Source organism: Triturus cristatus, chromosome 3_1 (assembly GCF_964204655.1).
Source record: "Triturus cristatus chromosome 3_1, aTriCri1.1, whole genome shotgun sequence".
In the NCBI taxonomy this organism is placed as follows: Eukaryota; Metazoa; Chordata; class Amphibia; order Caudata; family Salamandridae; genus Triturus; species Triturus cristatus.
In genome coordinates, this window is record NC_140583.1 from 862226742 (window position 1) to 862252079 (window position 25338).

The 25338-nt window shown below is 43.1% G+C and overlaps 1 protein-coding gene across 2 annotated transcripts in view; it reads right to left on the minus strand.

The window, feature by feature from the left end:
* METAP1D (methionyl aminopeptidase type 1D, mitochondrial) overlaps positions 1-25338 on the minus strand; it is a 1009135-nt gene that overhangs the window by 539889 nt on the left and 443908 nt on the right. For both annotated transcript variants that reach the window (XM_085645294.1, XM_085645295.1), the window contains exon 4: positions 16185-16354. In XM_085645294.1, coding sequence (XP_085501420.1) covers positions 16185-16354 — 170 coding nt within the window. The remainder of the gene's footprint in view (positions 1-16184; positions 16355-25338) is intronic.

Sequence of the window (25338 nt, forward strand, 5' to 3'; positions counted from 1 at the left end):
CGTAGGGTATACTTTAATCACAAGTAAAGATTGAGGGGGTTTGAGGCATATACCCCTCTTTACGGGGACCTGCCTAACGGACTATACTCAACCTCTCAGAAGTGACTTAGTAACAAAATCTAAAGAGAGTAAGTCCATACATACAGAATTGGGCCATCGACTTGATAAGCCAAAGGCTTCTATTTAAAAAAGCTCTCACTCATCAAACAATTGTTTAGTAACATGCTTCTTTATAGAGCCCCCCACCCCCAATACCCCAGTATCGGGGATGTACTGCGACGCTTAAATACAAGAGAGCATGATTACAGGAGTTAGGGACAGTGAGGGAGGAGAACAACCAAGAAAAGGTCAGTTATTTTAAAGTTGCCTTCACAGTACACTGGAATTATCTTTATACTTGGGTATGTTTTGGCAAGGTTAAAAACTGGTGTGGGGTTGAATGGGATGGGCTGGTTCACTATTATTCCTCCATTCACTTTTTTCTGTCTGTCTACATGTTACAGCCAGACCCCGCTGACTTTCATCAGGACTTTGGATTCCTGTTCCTCACTAGGTACAGTGGTTACCTGTGAAAAATGAATGTAAACTGTATCATGTCTTTCAGTCATATGAGAGAAGCCATACTCACTCACTCCAGTAATTCTGTTAAGGCTTCTGTATGGATGATAAAATGCAGAGGTTTAGAAAATACACGAAGGAGAAACAGCAAACTCAGAAGTGATTGTTTTAAGATTTTCATGCAGTTACTTCTAACGCTATTTTTATGACCGGAATGGGTGAGAATGTCTGGTTAAAGGTGATCATTAGGTGAGAGCCCAGGATGTGCCTCTAAAACTGCACACAGTTTTGTTCATACAATAGGTCCTTAGACTGCCTTTGCAAAGCATCACACATAAACACGTAGCCACTAACAGTGTGGTGTATAATGTGGCCATTGTTAAACACTCGAATAGCCTTGAGTGAGCGTGCACAACCTCACTAATCGCAACTCAGCAAGTGTCATTTATCTGGTGACCTGCAATAGTGGCCTATAATATGTACGGATGACCTGCCGTAAGGTACCCACAAGGTTGTGCGAGCTTTGAAGTAACATACGATGCCAAGAAGTCACAACAAAATTGGCAAGCTATTTCATTAACGCAAGCCATACTCCTAATGACATGACTTGGACTGTTTTAGAGCAGATGATAGATTCAGGAGCTGTGGACAGGCTCTTTGTGTGAAAAAGAACAATGGATATGTTACAGTCAAAGTGTGAAATCCCGCATTCTATAGAATGCCTAGGTAATTGTCACGGGGGCACTGCTGGGGGCACTGCTACGGACAAACGAGCCGAAGGGATTCCTGATTGTTCCTTTCCGCTCTGGCCACAGGACTCGTACGGGCCCTTTAACTCAACCAGAGAATCCCTTGGGGAGGAGTCGACAATCTGCCCGTCAGAAGCCGCCGTCCAATCAGAGACACCGAGCCCTCGTAAGAGAAACCCGGAAGAAGAGGAGAGCGCGAAAGCCGGAGGAAGTAAGGAGAGCCGAGCGAAGGAGACGGAGCAGGAGCGAGAAAGCAGTGGAGGACGAGAGACGACTGAAGGAGAGTGCGGAGTCCGAGGGACAGCGTCGACGGAGCCAGGAGGCCAACTGATACGCTACTCGCCCCGCCACGTTCCTGGAGGAGCGTGGCTGGGAAAGGTACGTGATCGTATCTTGAGCCTTTCACAAGCACGGGGAGGGACGGGTTGAATAGGATGTGGGAGGTCACGGGAATACGGGGAGCCTGAGTGCTGGGTGTTCTTTGTCTTTGGGTCAACTACACTCACACCCCCCTCCAGCCCTCTGTGCCTGGGAACACCTCCTTATCTCGTGTGAGTTACCTGAGTCACGGCAGCTGGTGGTAGTCCCGGTGATCCCTCACAATCATTTCCCCCCTCAAAGCGCCTACGGTCCCTGCAACCCTACTTACCCTTGTGTCCCTGTGTATCTCTTCCCTGGGTCACGGACGGACGGAGAGACGGTCACTGCGGTGGAGCCAGACGGAGAGACGGTCCCTACGGTGGAGCCCTTGATCCGGACTTCGACACCTCAAGAACCCTACATCGTCCAGAACACTACCGGAAAACACAAGAAAGACGTTGTTGAAACAATAAAACCCGATTCTTCACCTCATTAGCGAGTTCCTGTGTTTGTATCAAACGAGAACCACCTCCTCCTCCATATCGTCCTTCACAGTAATGTATAGAATGCCTGAAAATCGAACGTCAAAGTATGAAATGATTGATATTTTTTACATTGCCTAGGCATTGTATACTTTGCCGGATTGTCTGCCGGCAAAGTATATAATACGCCTAATCCCGCCATTTTATTCCCGCCCGGCAATGTGTGAAATCCGGCATTCTATAGAATGGCTAGGTAATGTATAGAATGCCTGAAAATCGAACGTCAAAGTATGAAATGATTGATATTTTATACATTGCCTAGGCATTGTATACTTTGCTGGATTGTCTGCCGGCAAAGTATATAATAGACCTAATCCAAGAGACAGCACAAGTTATCAGCAAGCTAGGGGCAGAGACAGCATAAGTTATCAGCAAGCGAGGGGCAGAGACAGCACCAGTTGCCAGCAAGCGAGGGGCAGAGACAGCACAAGTTACCAGCAAGCGAGGGGCAGAGACAGCACAATTACCCAGGCAAAGAGCAGGTGGCAGCCGTGCGGTGGTGTGGGGAGCGACCTGCCTGCAAGCAGGGTCAGAGGTCGTGAACAGCATCCGGCAGAGGTTCCACAGACGCTCTGCCGTCATCCTTTCCCGTCATTCTTGTATCACCATGTCGGAAGGGAGTGTAGTGCCAAGAGAGGAATCACGCCATGCTGACATGCAACGACGGTTCTGCGATGAATTATCTCAAGTAAGAGCCAATGCTGCTAAAAACGGTGTTTTCCTAACCGAAACCATTTACCAAAAGTTAGTGGACGATGTGAAAAAGGCTAAGACGACCATTAAGAAGGAACCACGGGACTATTGGCTGGTGAAACACTATGACGCAATGATGGTCGAGAATATGACTAAATTGATCTATCCTGTTAAAGAAGGTACGAGTGCTATTCAGTTTTACGTCACGGACTCCGAGTTATTTGACGTACTCCATAAGGCCCATTTGGTTATTGGTCATGGAGGACGGGACAGGATGTTGAAAGAACTTTCACCCAAGTATAAGAACATTACCCGTCATGATATTGAGCTGTACATTCACCTTTGTGAGCCTTGCCAGAAGAAGCAAAAAGGTGTTAAAAAAGGTGTTGTGGTCAAGCCAATGGTTTTTTCTGAATTCAACTCCCGTTGTCAGGTCGATCTCATCGATTTTCAGTCCCATCCTGACAGAGAGTACAAGTTTATAATGGTGTACCAAGATCATCTCACTAAGTTTGTAGTTCTCAGGGCTCTGAAATCAAAGAGAGCGGAAGAAGTAGCCTACAAGCTCGTCGACATATTTACGTTGCTTGGTGCTCCAACGATTCTACAGTCCGATAACGGCAGGGAATTTGCAAACAATGTGGTAAGCAGCCTAAAGGAGTATTGGCCCACCTTGAAGATCGTCCATGGTAAGCCGCGCCACTCACAAAGTCAGGGAGCGTCGAAAGAGCTAATCAGGACATTGAAAATATGCTGTGTGCTTGGATGCAAGATGAAAAAACTAGCTGCTGGAGTGAGGGATTGTGGTTTGTCCAATTTATGACGAACAGAGCTTTTCATTCTGGGATTAAGAGGTCACCATATGAAGCTCTGTTCGGCTGCAAAGCTAGAGTAGATCTCTCAACGTCGTCCCTGCCTGACGACGTTTTACAAGACGTAGAGACTGAGGAAGAGCTCGAAAAATAATAGAGAGCGTACAAACAACACAACAGCAGGAAGAAAGACGAGATGAATCAATGCAAGAGACACAGCTCCCTGCAGAAGACATAGCTGAGAATGCAATCCATGATGGAGGAAACCAAAACAGTGATGGTTATCGAAGAGCCTTCCATTTCCATGGTTACCGAAAATCCTTCTTCTTCCGCTACCTGTTGCGTCTGCTTAAAAGAAACCAGCGGTGCTCATACATGTCGAAAGTGTGGCCGAAACGTTCAAGCCATCTGTGGACATTCGCCTAAAGAGGATGACGGCGACGAAGTAGAAGGTTATGGGGTTTGCATTTTGTGCAATGTTTGCTTCAATATTGAGAAAGCTATCCAAAGTAAAATGGAATCGAAATCGAACCTTGAGATTCAGGCCAAAAAAATGAAAAGGGATTCTGACAAAAAAATTCCTCCTGTGCCTTTGGGTGCCACTGTGCGACTTCCGATTCCCGACGTCGACAAAGGGCGGGGTGAGTCACGCAATCTCTTGGCAGTTGTTATGAACGTGACGGAAGATGGCTTTTACCGACTTGGAACTGCACAAGGAATCTTGAAGCAACTTTATGCCAGATCACAATTCCCCGTATGTCCAAAGAACTTAATGAGAATTGAAGACGTTCCTGACCACGAAATACCTCTCCGATCTGCAGCTACTTCTCAGTCCACAGGAAGCGGCCAAGGATTCGTCAGGTGTATGTGCAAGGCGAAATGCAAAAATATGAGGTGCCTTTGTGTGAAAAAGAAAATTAAGTGTAATTCAAAATGTCACTCTAGCCTTCCCTGCTGCAACAAGTAGGTCATGCCAGTTCTGCTTTGTGTTTCACCGGTAACAGTATTCTGTTCGCATTCTTCTTTAAGTCGTGAAATGTATGTACAAGATCAAAGTGCCAAAATAGAAGGTGTTTTTGTGCTGCAACAAGTAGGTCATGCCAGTTCTGCTTTGTGTTTTACCGGTAAGAATATTCTGTTCGCATTCTGTAGGTCATGCCAGTTCTGCTTTGTGTTTCACCAGTAACAATATTCTGTTCACATCCTTCTTTAAGTCGTGAAATGTATGTACAAGATCAAAGTGCCAAAATATAAGGTGTTTTTGTGTGAAGAATAAAAGTGAGTACAATTCCACGTGTTACTCTGGCCTTTCTTAGTGTAACAAGTACTTCAATCTCAGTTCTGCTTTCATTGTTTTCCGGTAAGAATATCCTGTGCGTTATTTCGCAGTTTTGTTCTTTCAGCTTCAAATGCGTATTAATTAATAAAGGCTTCTCATCTTGTGCCCTTTTAACACTTTGCGTAAATGGTACTGGTCATTCTGTATAATGCCTAGGAATCTCATCTAATGCCCTTTTAACACTCTGCGTAAATGGTACTGGTCATTCTGTATAATGCCTAGGATTTGTATAGAATGCCTAGGAAAAGTATGTAACATTTTCACCAAAAACATATATTTCCTAGTTTGCCTCTAAACCATCAGGCATTCTATACATTACCTAGGAATTCTATACAATACCGGGATTTCACACTTTGCCGAATGCCTAGGAATCTCATCTTGTGGCCTTTTAACACTTTGCGTAAATGGTACTGGTCATTCTGTATAATGCCTAGGAATTGTATAGAATGCCTAGGAAAAGTATGTAACATTTTCACAAAAAACTTATATTTCATAGTTTGCCGAAAACCATCAGGCATTCTATACATTACCTGGGCATTCTATACAATACTGGGATTTCACACTTTGACTGTAACAGATACACCATCTCTGAACCAACATCCAGGGTCTGAAAGATGAGGATACCTGGGGACAGTTTTACAGACATTGATTGACAACCAGATGTGCACTCTGAGGTTCTAACATTACTGGTGCACCAGACTGGATTGTACTATGACAACTGAACCTTAGCCAGGTCACCACAATTTTGTTTTCTTCAAAAAAAGAAACAACGGTTCGTTTTCCTGCTGGACCCTGATTTTAATAAGAAACACGGGCCACAGTATTGGCAGCCTGCAAGACCTGTGTCGGGTCGTAAACTAGCAGATACAACAAACTGGGTGAACTGCGCCGAAGAGACAGGTAATTGAAAATGCCGCTTTAGGAGTCATTTATTAACTACTGAGATCTGCATTATCATAGTGGCAGTCTTGCTCGGGGCACGAAAGGAAAAGTATACTTGCCATAGTTGGTTAGCTCACATGGAATTTGAGCTGCAGGTTTTCAAATAACAAAGTCTTAAATATTAGTTTCTTATCTCATTGGGGAAGAAACAGACTGTTCCAAATATTATGGGTGAAGGACAATAAAAGCATGGCACCTTCAATATACATAATATAAAATACAATAGAATATCAATGGTTTTAATTCAGTTATTGGTCCTGAAGAAGGTGGAATAATGGTCAAGGAGCCACCGAAAGGCTGCATTGACACAACCTTTTTTGGTACTGTGAGTGTATACAGTTGTTGTCTATGTTATTTTTGGACCAGATGTTTTTGATTATGTATCTGGTACAATGGATGATAACTATATTGACAAATGTCACTAGTATTTTATATATATTTTATTAAATATTTATGAGATTCCAAATATTTTAGTTAGAACATATTTGGTTATTATTTTTTGACATTGAAGTTATATCTGTTGTTCTTAGGTAGATTATTAAGCATCCACATAGAGAAAATTTGGATTTTAATAACAAGTCCAGGGAAAAAATGTTTGTATTGGCCCAGACTTTTACTCCAGTGACCATTAATTCAGCCCATAAGTGTGCCTGCAAATTACACCAGGATTGACTATCCTGACATCAGATACTTGCTGTTTCCGAGGCTCCTTATTCTGATCAGTGAAGGTAATAACGTATTGCTGATTAGTTTGTGAATAAAAATAACAACTGGCAACCTTACATTCACTATCTTATTTATTCTTCCACTACACCGCCTTATATTGGAATCTCGTAATATAATACTCCTGTTCCAAAGATTAGGTTTTACATCAATATTTGGTGGTAGCAATCGCACTGGCTAATTTCAACACATGGGACTTGAACAGGGCAGTCTAGTCTTTTGGTTCTCCTTGCATTTGACGTCATACAGGCCACAGAGAAGCCGGAAGTGGAGCACCAGTTCCTACATTAATGGGAGCTCCGGGAGCCAGCTGCACACACACAGGGTCAGCATTTGGAGCAGAGAATAGGTGCCCAAGCGGGTGGGGACCCCTGATGATGTAAGCCGTTTATACCCTAACAAGGAGGATAACGGGTGAGTGAGTTCTTTAATTTGGATACTAAGATCGCTTTTCTCTTTCTTCATCTATTTACCAGAGTTTTACTAGGTGGCACGCTCCTGCTCCCGAGCTCAGGGAACACGCGCACACTCAAGACTATGTGAGTGTCTAAGAATGGCCACATTATATGCCACACTGCGAATGACTATGTGTGTGTGTGATGCTTTGCACAGGCAGTCCCAAGACCTACTGAAAGCACAACACTGTGTGTATTTTAAGAGCCACACTCTGGGCTGCTACCTAATGATTTCCTTTAACCAGAGATTCTCACCTACTCTGGTTATAAAAATTGCCTTAGCAATAAGTGCATGCAAACCTTAAAACATCACTTAAGGGTTTGCTGTTTCTCTTTCATGTATTTGCTAAACCTCTGCCTTTTATCATCCATACAGAAGCTTTACCAGAATTACCAGAGTGAGTGAGTATGACTTCTCTCAGATGACTGAATGACACCTGATAGAGTGTACATATGTTTTTCACATGGAACCGCTGTACCTAAGTAGGAACAGGAATCCAAAATCCTGACAAAAGCCAGCGGGGTCTGGCTGAAACATGTAGACAGACAGAAAAATGTGGCTGGAGGACTAATAGTGACCAAGTCCGTCCCTTTCAACCCCCATTAGCTTAGCCAAAACAGACCCAAGTGTAAAGGGAATTCCAGGGTATTGTGAAGGCAATTTTAAAATCACTAACCTTTCCTTGGTGATCCCCTCCCTCACTGTCCCTCACTATTGTAATCATGCTCCCTTCTATTTAAGCGTTGTTGCACATCCCAGATACCTGAATATCGGGGATGATGATGAAGAAGCATGTCACCAAACAACTGTTTGGTGAGTGAGAAACCTTTCAAATAAATGGATGTGCTTTTGGCCTATCAAGCCGACAGCCCAATACTGTATGTAGGAACTTGCTCTCTTTTGATTTTTGGACTTCTCGTAGAGTGCCATGGCATATGAGGCCTTTCTGGATATAGATGCATGAACCACCTTGCAAACTCGTCATCAAATGCAAAGTACTGTGCTTCCTCCTCCCCCAAGGGAAGGTCCTGTGGGGGACTGCACCGCTAAACTAGAAAGACTGGGAGGCCTGTGCAATGTGGGGGCTTGCGGGCCCAATTAGGTCTCTCGACCAGGACACTGAGCTTCCTTGCAATAATACTAGGCTAGCTTTGCCTGGGACAGTGTCCCTTATGTGCTTATTGATGCACTCAGGGTAGTGCTGATTATTTCCCGGTCTTTTCTCTTCTTTTGCAGTCACCGCGGGATGTCAATTAAAGAAAATACAGACCCCGTTGGGGGAGTCAGATTCCAGGCAGCGCGGTTTGATTAGCAGGACTCCGCAAACGGCGCACCACTCTCCTCAAAACTGAATCTCCCACTGCGCGACGATCGCAAAGCCTGCATATAGCGTGACAGAAGCAGTCTGCAGCACCCTCAAGAGGTTGGAGGACCTCACGGCCTTGTGTGGCTCGCAGGCTGATGACAGCCAAAACGCACCGCAAAGGAGCACAAGTACTTCGCTCCCGCTGGCAAACCAATAAAGCAAAATCGTCGTCATACAAGTCAAGCAACTTTTTTAACAGATAGCCCCACAACCCAGTCAAGAAACCCCTCAGTCACAGGGAACCCCTGTGGAGTACTTAATTGGCAGAATGGAGCAGGGAAGAAAGAGGGAGAGTAAAGGAAACCAGGGACTATGAGGAATAGCCAGTAAAGGGATTGGATGGACTTTCTTTGTTTCTGTTATCATAGGGTTCATGGGAAACATCGTTTTAAGGTATGTTGTGTTAAAAAATGATGGCTGCTATTGAAATAAAGTGAAGAAAGAATAGCATAATCCTCGCCTCCGCTACTGACATAGAATTCATCCTCAAGGACCACAAGGGACCATGCAATGAGATCTTTGATCTTCTTGCTCCTTCTACCAAAAACCTCCTAACAGCCACCAAATCTACTCAGAAGTACACAATGCAGTTGCAGTATGCCCTTAGTTCAATCTGAACCTGAAATACATTAAACAAACTAATTTTCGTCTAGAATCTAGGTAGAGGCAACATCATCTAACTTAAGGCCGACATCTGTACAGACAATCCTTTAAGACATACAAAAAGACAATAAGGACAGGAAAAGTAAATAAGACATTGGGCAGAGACTATAACTATAGCCTCTAACTAATCGAGATGTCTATTTAAACTATCCGGTTCAGCCATCACTTCTCACTACTGTTACCCCCCACTTGCCACAACAGTGGACATGTGTGAGGCTTTAAAAATGTATATTGAAATAAAAAAATACCAAAATATCTGAATACCTACCTGGCAGAGTCTGTTAAAAGGTCTAATTTCAGGTTTACTACTTTTCCCTACAATACAACATGTTGTAGAGTTCTCTTTATTACACCCCTTCCCTGGCTGATATAGAAGTCATCCTGAGGGTTCTAAAATCAACAGACTCACATGTGTCCAGCATGGTTATTTCAGGAGTTTGCACCATCTTCACACCACATATCTGTCATCTAGTGAATTGTTCCTTCCAAGTATGGAAATATCTAGGCAACTAAAGAATGGCATCATCATCCCACTGTTAAATAAATGCCAAATAAGTGTGGCCCAATTGTACAGGCCCTCCAGAATTTTGTGATTTGCAAGCAAACCCTAAAATCATAAATTTTGTAAAAATACTGTATTTTTTTATAAAAAACCCTAAAAAATCTTAAAAGCCCTTTCTTTCAATCTCCTTTATTGGCCCTGAGCTACCTCAATGGGCCAGTAAAAGGAGGCTTGGCAAGAGAGAGGTGTTTTCCTACATTCTGTGTCCATAACAAAGAAAAATTAGACTTGGGGAGACCGGGATTTCACAGGTATGTTAATGTCCCAGCTTCCTTTGGCAGTCTTTTTTTGGGGGAGGAATATTTTATTGCCATTTTCTTGATTTCAGTACAGATACAGTGGAGACTTCCAAAAAGCAAGGTCTTGTTCAGTAGAGCAATAACATTGTTATCCAACTGCAGTAATATATATGACAGTAACAAATAAGTGTTCAGAGTTGGTAACTCAGTTCCCCTGTCTCTCTGGCCCTTCCCCCCATGCCCCCCGCCCTCAGTCCCCAGCTGACACCGGTTGCTCACTGTGAGTTCCCCACCAGGAGGCCATAATGTTGTATCCATGGTTTCCATATTTTAGGGAACTTTTTGGGACAACCTCGGGCTATGTATGTCGTTTTTCCCCCTGACATATACATGTCCATTCCCCTCCTCCACTCATCAACTGCGGGGTTTTGTGCTGTTCCCCATTCCTTTGGCAGTCTTTGGTCCCAACACCCCCCACTGCGGCACTTATCTGTGCTCACCCGAACCCATAGATAACTAAGCAACCCCCAGGGCACCCATCACGCACAACCAGCGTGAAATACATGGTGCTAGACGGGAGCTGTTACTTTAGCCCTCCTCACACCTTAATTTAGGGTTGGAGGTGATCGAAGGGGGCTTAAGAAACAGCTCCCATTCAGCACTATGTATTTGATGCAGGAAAGCAGGGGGGCAGGGTGGTGACTGTGAGAGTGCAACTTTAAAATGTAAATCTGCACTCTATCTTGCCCCAAACATTTGTCAATCCTGCTCTGTGCAGTGCTGGTTTGCCAGCCCCACATTTGGGCCACAGTATTTCTGTGATAATTGTTGTGTAAGCTTTATACCACATAAAATGTCATAAAAGCTATAAAAAATATTTTTTTTCTAAAAGGAGAAATACAAACGTGCAATTAATACATCAATTATGAATCAATAATAAAAACAAGATAAAAACAGTAAGCATGTCATCTTAATAACAAACCTTCATAATGCTGTAGTTGATTGTTAGCTTGCTGAATTTTTTTGGAGTATCCTAATGTAGCAGCAAAGTATAACAGATAAAGTGCTTGTGCATAGGAATTGGTTTTGTATTTGGCCGAACAGATTTGGAGTTGTGACAAGAATTTGTCACAACCTTGATTGAAGTAAGACTGTGCCACTCTTAAAATAGCTTTCCACCTAATAAGCCATGCCTGGCCAAGAAACTTTGCCACGCAACATGCAAAGAGAGGTGTAGAATTGGACCTAAGAATGTGCAATGCTGTATGGTTATCCCGTGTGCCCAATTGCTGGCAAATCAATTATAGACATTTAGCTAGCGAGATGTTGTACGCCGGACAGGCGAACATTACATGGGCGATGCTTTCTATCAGGGCTCTGCACCGTAGACAATCTTTTTCGTTGCATGAATGCCATTTTGCGGTCATCTTGTGGACAGGGAGAGTTCCAAACCTAAAATGTATATACAACATCCTGTCTCTGGGGACCTGGATTATGTCAAGGAAGGGCTCAAGATATCGAGTTTGTTTGTGTGAATACAATTCTATTGTTAGTTTTCCCATGTTAGGTTTACAGTTCTTCCGTTGGTCCACCCATTCCTAATAGAGTTATTTGAGCTTGTCTCTCCTTGGGGATTCCTGGCTATCCCAATGAGCTTTAAGTCCAATGGCTGTCAGCATTTTTTTACATTGGAAATCCAGCCTATTTTGCAGCCAGTGTCTAGGCGGATAATCTCGGTAAGAGCTTCGGCATAGGGAAGAAACTCTGGGCTCCGTCTAATGCGGACCCAAAAAAGTAGTGGGCGTAGCCTAGCTACATTTCCAATCGACCGCCTGCCCATGTCCAACAATAGAGGGGTAAGAGTGACATTTTTAGGTAGCATCACCAGATCTCTAAAAAACTTGTGCTCCGATCTGCAGAGTTCATCGAGCTCGTCAAATCCCCAAACCTCTGCTCCGTAGAGAGCAGAGCTGACTGCTAAACTTGGACGGCGGGAGCTACCGGTGTGAGAGGTGGTGTTCTTTCTCTATTGCTCCAGCCACTCGTTTGTGTCCCAACAGCATCTTTGCTAAGTGGGGCCTCTAAGACATTGTGTTGGAGAGTCTTACACCTAAGTAATCAAAGGTGTCTACCCTTTCCAGGGGTGCCCCATCCAGCAGAGGGCTACTCCTATATGACTTGTGGCAGTTAAAGGGCCATAAATTTGGTTTTTAGACTATTTATGACCAACCCCCGATTATCACAAAAAAGTAGGAATCTATTAAGTAGGCGTAGTAACCCGGCTAGGGTCTTGGATATCAGCAGGGTGTCGTCTGCGAACAACAAGGTTGGTACCTTGTTGCCCCCCCATGGTAGGCGAGTCGGCAGGGTCTACTTGGAGGAAACTAACCACCCTTTTCACATACAGGGAGAACAAGGTTGAGGCCAGAACGCAGCCCTGTCGAACTCTTCTGTTGATAGGATTGCCTCCTGTTAGTTGTCCCTGCACCCCCCATCTGACCTGGGCGAAATTGCCCTCATATAGCTGGATCAGCAGTTTAAGGACAAGGGGGGATGCCCATCCCTCCAAGCGTCATCCATAGCTTAGATCTAGGGACCAGGTCAAAGGTAGTCTTCAAATCAATAAATGCGAGATAAAGACTGCCCTTGCTTAACACCACTACCTTCCAATAAATGAGGAGGAGTCTAAACACCTGATCCATCGTCCCAGTCTTTGGTCTAAATCCGGCCTGGTACTGGGAGAGGATGGGTTCATCCTCAGTCCATGACTGTATCCTATGCAGAAGGACTCAACCAAAGACCTTCTGTATAGCATCAATCAGGCTGATCGGTCTGTAATTGGAAGGGTCGTCCCTAACATCCTTTTTATAGTTGAGGACCACCTCAGCGGCCCTCCATGACTTTGGGACCGTGGCTCCACTAGCTATTGCTTTTACTAAGAGTAAGATGTAACGTGCCCAGTTATGAGGATCGGCCAGAAAGAGATTGCCTGGCAAGCCAACTGGTCCCGCTGCTTTAGAGGGTACAATTTTGCTTATTGCAGCTTCTTTCTCCAATAAGCTAAAACACTTTTCTGCGAGGGGCCCATTTAAATCATCTGGTTCCTCAAATGGGGTGGCCTCTGGCGTTGAATATAGTTTTCTAAAATGATCGTGCCATGCCTGGCCAGTGTTGTGGTTTGCAGGTGAGCATGCGCTGGATTTGCTCCCCCAGGTGACCAGTTTCCAAAACAGGTTAGTATCTGTGGATGAGCATGCTTCTTTAAGCTGCTGCCAGCGCGATTTGTCCCATTCTATATTCGCCTCCCGCTGGGCTGCCTTGTAGGATTTTCTAGCAGTTTTAACGAGCACCTGGTTCTTCTCTTTAATAGCTGCAGCCAGGATCGACCTTTTTTGCCTGCAATTTTTGGTATAACACGAATATGGCTTCTTGACGTTATTGTTAGGTTTTTTGCCCGGGTTAGGGACTTGGAAATATGCACTAATTTGGTTGACAGTGTGCAAGTGGGCCCTAGGAATGTCCACCAATCTGGTTGCGCTATGGATAGCAACCAGGAGCTCGGATGTTCCTGCAGCTAAGTCGTGTTTGATACCAGCAATCTTTGTGTTGTGCAGGATTACCTTCTGCCATTTCAGAAACTTTTTACAGTTTGAGGGGATTATCTCCTTGGTAGTTGTCAATGGTAAGGTGCTCAACTGGTAATAAGGTGCCTCCCACAGGGGTTTCAAGGTTAAGCATAAAGGGTTGTGGTCACTCTCTGAGGTCGTACCTACAATCATGTCAACCAGTTTCCCCCACAGTTTCGCATCAAGGAGAATATAATCAATCCGGGACGGACAGCTAACTATTGTAGGTGTTAGCACCTAGTTTATCTGATGGTGATCTGCCGTTAACTGACCTCAAACCATACTCCATAGTCATGGCATTAAGTTGGAGTGCCTGCTGCGTCCATCTCTTGACTGGGGGTAGGTCTAGTTGGGGAACTGCCCATCTATTATCCTGTTCTTCTGTTCCCGTTAGGTCTTCTTTAGCCAGAGGTTCGAAAGTGCAGTTAAAGTCTCCTGCAACCACCACTCTGGTATGGGGTTAGCAAATAACTAGGCATTCCTCCAGTGCTGGGATAGTAGGTGAGGGCCTACCTCCTTTTGTCCCTCTCGCATAAACATTGAAGAGTTCAATTTTGGATCCAACCCATGGCCCTCTGATGCTTAGCCACAGAATATCTGGGCTCGAGCTTGTTTTAAGGGTGATTCTACATTCAAGGACAATATTTACCCAGCTGATCAAGCCCCCAGACGGACGCCTTCTCCCTATGGAGGTTGCAGGTAAGTGGAAGCAAGTGTAGCCGGCTTTGTGTAGTGGAACCAGATTCAATGTCTCTTGAAAAATACAGACGTCAAATCCTTCCGCTAATTGATTTGAGTGGGGAAGTGGGATTTTACTATTTAGTCCTGCCATATTCCATGACACAATCTTCAGTTGTTGGCGAAGTGTAGGGCAGAGAACGGCCCTTTGTGTAGGGATAAGATTATTGGTTGGTAGATGGATTGATGTTTGCAAAGTTAAGTGTGTGAGAGTGCCAAAGCCCATCTCTTCTTGAACAGGAACGGAGGGTCTACTTATACGTACCCCACGTTGGAGGCTAGCCTCGTTACAATAGGAGGTATTGTGGGGAGGCAGAATGCCAAGGGGGCTAACTATGTGGTTGAGACTAGGGTGTAGCAATAGATGAGTCAGGGAAATGTGGAACTAGATTCTGTAGTCAATCATTGGCCTCAAGCGAGGAGGCACCTACTAGACAGGATAATGGTTGCAAGGCTGGTATCTTACTGTGTTTGTGTATTGGAGTGTGCCTAAATTGGATAGAGGATCCGTCAGGGGGGCAGGTGCGAAATTCCAGGGCAAGGAGGATTTCCGTCAACTCGGTTCCCTTGAGGGTAATCTCGATATAATCTAGTGGATAGGTTGAAGAGGTACACCTCCGTGCCCTAGAATTATCGTCTCTGATTACAGATCAGCAACCCCTAAAGTGGCAGATCCAATGGATCACTTTGTTGATCAGAGATTATTCGCTCTCATGATCAGGCATGTTTAGTGCCTGTTGCAAAAATGGCTCACATTTTGGGTTTTTTTCTGCAATTTGTTTTATTTTGGGGCCGCAAACTTTGCAAAGACAAACCGCAAAATCCTGAGGGGTCTGAACTGTAGGACCATGACGTACCTTCTTGTGCTTAGGTTTTTGCGAAATTTCTGGTCACTCAACTGCAAAGCCATCTGGATGATAATAACTATCTGTCTCTGCTCCGAACAAGTTTTTGCTCTGCCATACGTGGCTTTTGGGATGGCGTACTTGAGGTTGCAAGCTGCCTTCTAATCATCCTGGACCTGTCCATGGTCGACAACACCAAGGACCCTCTAATCCCAAGGATGTACATAACATAAACTATACACTTTTAAAATGTTGCCTTGGTAACAAATGTTATGTTTCCTGCCTCTACTATTTCCCATATTGACAGACAACTGGAATCTCATGTCAGTCCATTGATGTGGAGCGAAGGTGAGAAGTTTGGAATAGGGGGAAGTGCCACTGATTACTGTGAAATGGTAATGAGAACACATAGTACACTCCAACGCATTTGCTTACCACTGATTTGTTGCACTGCAATATTCATGTGTATTGAAACATGGCCTAGCAGGAATGTATGATGACACAGAACAGGGCACTGTACACTGATGCAGAAGATGTTATGAAACTGCAATAAAATTTGATTTAAAAAAAAAAAAGAAAAACCTGAAATGCCATGTCAGCGCTGCACAGAGGCATGTATGTACCTATTGGTATCCGTAGAGGCTATATTCCTAGTTGTGAAACAATGACATACTGTACAAGAGCATGAGGAATGATTCGAGAGCGTTCATTAAATACATATTCATAGGTTTGCTCATATAATTTGTAACTGTTTTGCCTGTTGTGACTGTGGGTTTAGTTTTCACTTTAGAAGATTTAGATCTCCTCTTAACTATTCTGCTCCTGGAAGCTGGTAACACGGTTCATATATCAAATATCAGGTAACAAGACTAGAATTTATAAACTCAGCTGCCACAGACCGTACTTGATCACTACTGCATTCAACCTTTATATTGACTGGAAAAAGAATCAGATAATGGGCTTCACCATACCTGGGGAACAGGATGAGCTGGGGAGACGGTGGCTGGATAAACTATACTATAAGCAGCTTTTCTTTGTCTCTGGAAGAATAAATATCTTTTTAGTTCTATATTTTGGTGTCCAAGTACACAGAAGTGATTGGTTGGAGAAGAGACAACTTTCTGACAGCAAGTGATATAACCTGTGGGAAAAAGAAACATTGGTTTAACTACATGTATTTGTCAAAATCAAAACATTAAGTTCACGTGATTCACCATAAACGATTCACTTTACTGAAAATTGGCTTCGTGTGAATTGTTTTCAACAGAAAATCTGGTTCCCTGCTTTGCAGAATACATTAGAGCAATTATCATGCAAGGGGTTTGTGTCAGGCAAATCAGCAAAGCACTCGCTATAACAAAAGAAGGCTCTTGATAGTCCATGCCCTACAAAACAGCACCCGAGGACCCCAAAGTGCAAAACGGTGCAATGTGCAGGTGAAAGCAATTGTGATCTTTTTTTAGGACTGCACACTAATCGATCAATGCATCTATCGTTGATTGAAAGGAAGCGTTTAGAATTCAATAAAATAGCAGTCATAAAAACGCGAAATACATACATTCAGAAATGTAAATGCTGGTTGGTAGACTGGTTAGTGGACGATGAAACGCACCACTCATGCTGAGGCAGGGGAGTCATACAGAGGCAGCCATTCATAAAATCCCTGACTGACTTTTGAACTCGCAGGCTACCGGCCGGCCCTGCCTGCCATTGTTACCGGGTGCAGCTCTGGTTTCCTTTAGCGCCCTGCCCCACTAGTGGGCCTGGCCATGGACTGAGGTTAGAGACAGAGGCAAGGGATTAGAATGATGATGTGGACTTCCTGCAAAAAATGGCAGCAAGCCACTAAAGCTGAGGAAGTAACCATGCGTTCTTTATGAGATTAATGTGAAAACCCATTTCAACTATTGATTTTAACTACTGTGTGAGGAGAAGCCAGGAGAGGGCGACTAGTGACTAATGGAAGGGCTAACAAGTTTAGTGTGGGGAGAAAGTGTTCAAATATTAGGCATACATCTGTTTGATTGGTACTTCTTTCACACAAGCTCCAGATCACTAACCTAACCAGGGTGGTGGGCCAAACGGAGTGTGCTGTACTTAAGCCCCTGACATGCCACCCAGGCACTGACATAACAAAGACACATTGAAAATAATGACTGAAACTAAAGGGTAACTTGGCTAGTCTTGGGCAATACCTCAGACATTCAAGGACACAGATTTATAAAGTGATGTCCAGAAGAGAGACAAATATAGCAAGTTTGCCTTCAGAGGGGTCACGCAGGGTCAGTCTCCTGGTAGCATATGCCTCGGGCATCCGGACATCTCAAAAAACACAAAAAGAGTCTCCAAGCATGAAAAGTAACAGAAAAAGCAATGAAAGTGAAGTGTCTGTCAGCCCGCTACACCCAAAATCTTCTTCCGCCCCTATGTAAACTCAAAAAATATATTACCAGCTGGAAATCGCTTCCCCTCTCCCTATTGGGTAGAGCAGCCCTGTTTAAAATGATATCCTTGCCCAGATTTCTCTACGCACTGCAAAATGCCCTTGACCCGGTACCTACACAATATTTCAGGGAAATAGAAGGACTTTAGAGAGAATTGCATTGGGACGGAAAACTACGTATCTCCCTAAATAAATTGACCTTAAACTGGTACAATGGTGGCATAAGCCTCCCGGACATAAAAAAATATTACTGGGCAGCACACCTTGCTGCCGTAAATCACTGCACCTATGAACGAGGCGACAACCCTGGCTATGCCATGGATAAATGGCTCCTCCCCGGAGGTAACTATAACAGGGCAATCTATTCGCGACCTAAAACATGCTCATTGATGGGCCCCACTAATCATTCAGTCCGAATTTAGCACGACGCAACCAACTCTCGGATTGGGATGTAAATTGATGTTGGCAACCCCACTTTGGGATTCTGAAACACTGGGCAGCGTATGGAGGTCAAAAGGCTTTGACAGATGAGATCTCATTAGCATTACACAAATCAAAGACATTTGGGGAGAAGGGGGGAGTCAAATCCTTCACCACATGGCAGGCTGAATATGATCTTGCTGACACTGAATATTTCCGATATGCCCAGATCATATACTCACTTCAAATGCTGCTACCTAAAGGGGCAGTCCCACCTGAATCCTCACCCTTAGAGGACAGAATCTTAGATGGCCACCTACCTGAAAAGACGATTTCCCTAATATACAAAAAACTGATAAACAATGTGACCGATCCCCTACAGGCATTAAGGGAGAAATGGATGGGAGATGGTATCGAGATAGATGATGAAGACTGGCAAGAGGCAGTGTCTTCCCCTAGAGTGGTCGCCATACCAGCGCGCCTTAGACTGGTACAGCTAAAAATCCTTCACCGTGTGTACATAACCGGGTCACGCTTGATCCATATGGGGATAACCGACAATGGGGAATGCAGGAGAGGTTGTGGTCAACTGGGAACCTTTCTGCACATCATATGGGAATGTAAGCACGTCAGTTCTTTCTGGCATGAGGTTCATGAGGTAATATTTGCTGTGCTACGCATCCGTCTTTCACCGGAGGTGAGGTGTCGCCTCCTAAACATATGGGAACCCACAGACCTGAACACTCACCAGACACAATGGGCCATCCTGGGATTCATGATAGCCAAGAGAAACATTGCACAATTATGGGGCGCTGCTAAACCACCTACGCTAGAGGCCTGGGAGAGGGACCTTGACTGGTGTACGTTTAGGGAGAAGACGGTCTATGTTGCCAGGGGATGCCCAAAAAAATGGGCACATAACTGGAGCCCTTGGAATAGATATCGCGGAGAAATCTGTACGCCTCCTGATTGTTCTGAACCAAATGTCCCTCTTACCCCGTGATACTCCCCTCTAATGTCGAAACGTAATCCTCCTCCTCTATACGCCTTTATTATTTATCTCCTATCTGTGTCCTCTGTACTGCCTATTTGAACAGATGTATGTTTAAATAAAAAGATTTATATAAAAAAAAAGTGATGTGTCTGGAAACAAAATATCCATAGAACATTACTTTCCCGTTGGCTACTAATGAGTTTAAGGACCCTCCCTCATCACCTACCTCTACATCAAAACTTAGGTAGACTCAATAATTTCGAAAGGGAAATTTCAAACAGTAGATCGCAAACACGCCAAACAAGCATTGGCAAAGCCAAAAGGTCTGGCTGCTAAATTTTTGGCTCTGCCAATACTTTTTTTATATTATATGTAAAAGTTTAATATAATTACCACTTTATGCCAGTGCAAGTATTACGTTGTAGAGTGCACCTCTAGTGCCCAAAATTGGCACAACTAACAATAAACATGTTCAGTTATCCTTTGAGTTAATCACACACTACTCATTGGGCCAGATGCATCAAAAAAATGTTTTGCGATTCCCTAATTGCGAATCTTTGTGATTCGCAATTAAGGAATCACAAAACGGCATGCATGAAAGCGTGCAGTACACTTTCTGCGATTCTTAAGGGGTCGCGAATGACCTACCTCATGAATATTAATGAGGTAGGTCGTAATTTGCGACCCCCTAGGAATCGCAAAAATCACAGGGATGTTGGCCAGCTGAGATCAGCAGACCACCAGACCACCATGTCTGTGATTGCTTTTAAATAAAGCTATTACTTTTTTTGTAAAGCAGCCTGTTTTCCTTAAAGGAAAACGAGATGCTTTACAAAAAGAAAACTGAAAAGATTTCATTTCATTTTTTTTTAAAGAGCAGGCAGTGGTCTGTGGGACCACTGCCTGCTCTTAAAAATGCTTTTACAAAAAACATTTACAAAGGAGAAGGGGTCCCTAGGGGACCCCTTCTCATTTGCGAATGTCTAACCACCTACTTGAAGTGGGTGTTAAAATGCGAATGTTTTGCGACCGGATTCACGGTCACAAAACATTCATGCATACTGTTAAGATTCGCTATTTGGAAGGGACGCCCTAAACACGCCCCTTCCAAATAGCGAATTGCAAACCAATTTTGCGATTCGGTAACAGGTTACCGAATTGCAAAATTGGGTTTGATGCATCGCAAAAGCATTTTTTGCAACGCAAACGGGCCGATTCCTCGGTGAGGCATCTGGCTCAATAATCTTTATTAACCGCACAACAGAATACCTCAGTATAAAGCAGTCATTCAGCTGCAAATCAGATTCTGTGAGCCCACAGTCCAACTGTTTTTAAAGAAGATTTAGGGTCACATGCATCAAACTTTGTAATTGCGATTCCTGAATTGCAATTTTTAAGAAATCGCAATTTAGGAATCGCAATTGCTTATGCATGTAGGAATCGCAAAAAAAATTGCAATTCCTACACATTCCTTAATTGCGACTCGCAAATTGCGATTCGCAATTAAGGAATTAATTCCCATTCATTCCTATGGGCCTAGAGGCGCACAGGAATGAATGGGAATTGCATGCGCAATTTGTGAGTACCTTGTAGGTACTCGCAAATTGCTCATACAATTTCAAGGGTGCAAGGGTGCCAAAAGGACACCCGTATGCACCCCAGAAATTGTCATGTTACCACAAGTTGCACACACACATGCCTCAAGGGCATGTGTGTGTGCAACATGGGACTTTGAAAAATGCACTTTAGTGCATTTTTTAAAGTTCTCACAAATTACCATCAACTTTGAATTGATGGTAATTTGCGTTTCTTAATTGCGAAATCGCCAGAATTTTGTATTTAATGCATTGCATTTAGGGAATCGCAATTTGTGATTCTCTAAATGCAATCGCAATTTAAGTAATCTCAAATTTAGCGATTACTTAAATTGCAATTTTTGGAATTTGGGATGATGCATTCCAAATGCAAAAATAGCGGTCCCAAAGGGACAGATTCTGAGAATCTGCCCCTTTGCGACCGGTATTGTGAATGATGCATGTGGCCCTTACTCTTGATGAAATCGCAGCCTGTCACTGACAGAACACATGTAATGCACAGTCTTTGATGTGTAAAACAAATATTCTTTTTAAAAAAACTCGACCCGAAGATATTAGAGCGCTTTACGTGAGCACCAGTTACCTTACACAAGGACACATTTCTGTTTTGCTGGCACGGGGTGATTTGCCCAGAATCACGGAGTGTTCAGTCGAGACCTGGTTCCCTAAATTCGAAAGTGGGCAGCTCTGGTTATGCAGCATCTCCCCTCGTTTCCGTGATGGTACATTGGTATAACCCAAGACAGCAGCTTGCAGAGCTCATACTCCCAGGGAAAAGATAAACGGCCCTCCCAACATATAGCAACGTTTCCCTTTGTCACTACACTTCATGCTCATGAAGTTTCAGTAAGGACTGAAGGGCTAGTCTATGCGCGCATCGGACTGTTTAGGGCGTAATGGGACTTCTCTCCCGAAATCTGAGCTCTTTGATGTGGCTGTTTGAAAGCGAGATCCTCTCTGAGAAACAGGTGAGTCAGTGCTCTGGGAACACAGCACTGACTTAAGAGCTTGTAGCTTGTGACGCCACCGCATGCCTCGCGAGAAGACCTGCACTTCTGGTAGCGCCCTCTAACGCGGCACAGGCCATTCTGTTTAAATGTCCTGCCACGGAATCCTTTTCACTAGATGTAAACCTGATTTGCAGTAACTCGCAATTCGCAGTACACAACTGAAATGCATTGTGATGTGTTCCACGGCTGCACTAGCCATCATGCATGTTACTAATAGGAAAATATTTTAAAAAAACGCAGCACCACAAGTATGAAATGTGTTCAGTTACTTAAATAAATAAAGTTATGTGTACAACATTTTCTCACACTTCTTTGCATTATTCATGAAGAAAGATTATTCGACCAAACCTGGTACTGAAGTAAACTAGTTTCAAGCAGATTCGTACACCTGCAAAAGCAAAATACTTCACTCATACTGAAGTCAGCCAATGGATGAAGTAGGCTGACTCAGTGTCTCATACCGTATGCTGTAGTGGGTGGACACAACAACTGACCAATGGATAAAGAGGGCTGCCTGAAAGGCCCTAAAGGTAAGTATGGTATACATATATAATTTCATTAAAACCAAAAGGTTTCGACTAACACTAGATCTAAAAAGCAAAGGAAACAGATGATCTTAATCTTTGAAATGGTTTGAGCCTCACACACATCATCTATTAATAATCTATTCATTCATATTGCCCCTAACCTAACCTGGGAATTCATCAGCAGATTTCTGACAATTTATCAAACCTGTGTCCTTCATATGGCATACAAACACTACCCAGAAACTCGTCCCTTAAAGCTGGAGCCCTTATTCCAAATTGATACCGTACAAAACATTTTTAACATCCGTCACATTTACTGAATCTTTAACATGGAGTATAACGTGTTGATTATAAATATTCTTCGACCTTAGGAGGGTACCACATTTTCTAAATATAGGATTTTTCTTAGAAGCCCTTTACCATTGACCATTATCATGACAATTCTGCCTCTTTGAAGCATCTCCAAAACAGCAGGCATTTTAGGTGCCACCTATGACATTATATTTAAATATCTCACATTTCCCATTCTCTTGGATCCTTATTTGTAGGGTCCAAAAGACAGGACTATCATTGAAAGAAAAGAATAACCCAGAGGATGAAACTAACCAAATAGACACTTGATACCACGCATGGCTCCTATGACATTCAGAACCTTTCATTGTCTATATGGTTTATGTCTGAAGAGAATACATTAAGCTGTTGTGCCACTACAAAGTTCTTCACATTAGTGCTTCTTGTCTGGTTGATCGGCAGACGCTGATACATGTCAACAGTACAAAAGGAGGCTAATCCAGGAATGGTTAATAGTTGAACTAGTTGCAGAATATTATGAAGGATAGAGCAACTGTGTAATGTCTTACTTGGAAAATATGCTTCCAATTGAAAATTAGGATACACTTGCAATAATTGTGAAATGCGGGAAGAAAATAAGACTACCAGTATTCTTTTTTGTAAAAAATGTTTTATTTCGTTGTGTTCACCTCTATTACCGTTAGGAAATTATTAAAATTAAAATGGATGTCCTGATAAGACATGAGCCACTGGTGAAAGTATTATCTGGCTAAAAGTAACAAAGAAGTAATTTTAAATGACAATATAGGTGATACTCCTTAAGTGAGTTTTGGCAGCAGTGACAAATGCACATCCTCATCTTTAAAAAAAAATGATGTAATATTTGTCTCTAGGGGAGAATAAGGTTTTGTTAAATATTAGCTAAATGCCCCCAACTATCTAGGCGTTACTGGGTCTTTCCCATGAACACCAATGGTGTGTACCAAGATCACAGACGCTGAATTCAAGTCTTTTTCACACATTATGGAAGGAAAAAAAGTATTAGTAGAGAATCCGTTATCCTGCTGCCACTACAACTTGTGAATTTACCTAAAAATCTCCTTGCGGCAAAAAAAAAATATGTATCCTGCAGAATACAGTTATGAGGGATTGGTTTGACATCCACTTAAGTTGGCCATTGGATATTGGGTCATAACAATGACGGTTTGAGAACATCACTTAAGGCCACTATCATTTCTGTGTGCTAAAACACTTAGGTTGTATGTTGTGTTACTGCAAGGATCGTGTGCACAATATGACATTTTACTTAATGCAGGCGTCTAGGATGTCAAATTTTAAAGTGAACATTTCGCCCACTAAAAAGCTTTCTCTAGAGCTGGAGACATGTGTAGCAAAAGAAGAGATCGGGTTTCATTTGCAATATGCTGCAAAAAACAGGACCACCACAAGGAAATGCCTGAGGCAAAAACAGAAAATGGAAGGAAAGGGTCCTCACACACAAAACTAAAGCGAATCTATTCCGTTGACAGATGTTGATTTATATCAAAGACCACCAGGATTTATTTTTTAGCCAGTGTGTCTGCCTTATCTGTACATGAAGGATTTAAATGCGTTGACAACTTGTAATCAGATTCTCTGTAACTTGAAAGAGCATTTCAAATGAGTTAGAATTAATTGTAATGAAGATCTGATCTAACTTTTGGCTCCCCAGACAACAGCGCCTTCACTTGCTGATGTCTGCAGCAGACGCCATTCGCAGCCTTTACTTTCAGGGGTTAACTCCTCTGGCAGCCAAATATAATACAGAGAGAGGCATGTAATTATTGAGACAGTCAAAGGGCAGACTCAATTTTGAAACCTATTTGCATGGAGGAGGCCCCCTAATTTAGCTCACAGGAAGCAAGCTGGTGAAGGGAGACTCCTTTTCGCCAGATGTTTTCAACCCATTTCTCTGTTTCAGGAAGTGAAGGATATGGACACCAGGCACTAACGTTTCCCGGATTAAAGGCTGCAATGACGTTTGGAGGCAAATACACACACGTCTCGATACGTTCCGACAAATGTGTTTGCCACATTGACAGTGCAAGCAAGCTGGCCACTCGACACCAACGACAAAGGGGCGCTAGCATAAAGCTCATGTTAACTGAAATGCAAATAAAGGACTGCGGATTGAAATACTGAAACATTTGTTTTTCCTACCACAATAGCTTTGCATGTTTATTGCTGCAGAACTTCTGCATTAGTTTGAACAATACAACCACCTTTGTTAACAACATCTTTTGCAAGCATTTCGATGCCTGTGTCAACTAGAACAGAAAATTGTATTGATACTTGTATAGATGTTATGACACAGTCTTACATTTAGTGGCAAGATGGCGCTCAGGCACATTGCGCATTATCATAAACAGCTTTTCTCCATTTTAAAGGATATTCCCTAGAGTTAAATATTGTTTATGACACAAAGAGTAAAATGTACCTACTGATTTTCCCATATTGTGTATGTGCGTAATTTAACGTTTACGGTTCTGTGCCTATAAACATAAATCAACAGATTAAAAACATCATTGTAGTTGTGAAAAGGTTTAAATACCATCATTTGAGAAATGTTTAAATAACACAACACAAAATAACATAACATAAACAAGGTGTAACAAATTTTCATACAATGGTAACTCAATGTGAAGAAGTATGATTGGTCAACGTTTTGCCTCTGATTCTCCAGGGAAGCCCACAACGAGCTGATTGTGCACTCTGTCTTGTTTTCTATGATAAATATAGTAAGCAAGATGAGACACTCCTGCTGTCAAGTCTAATTATTGTCTCCTCTTTCTTGGTAAATGAAGAG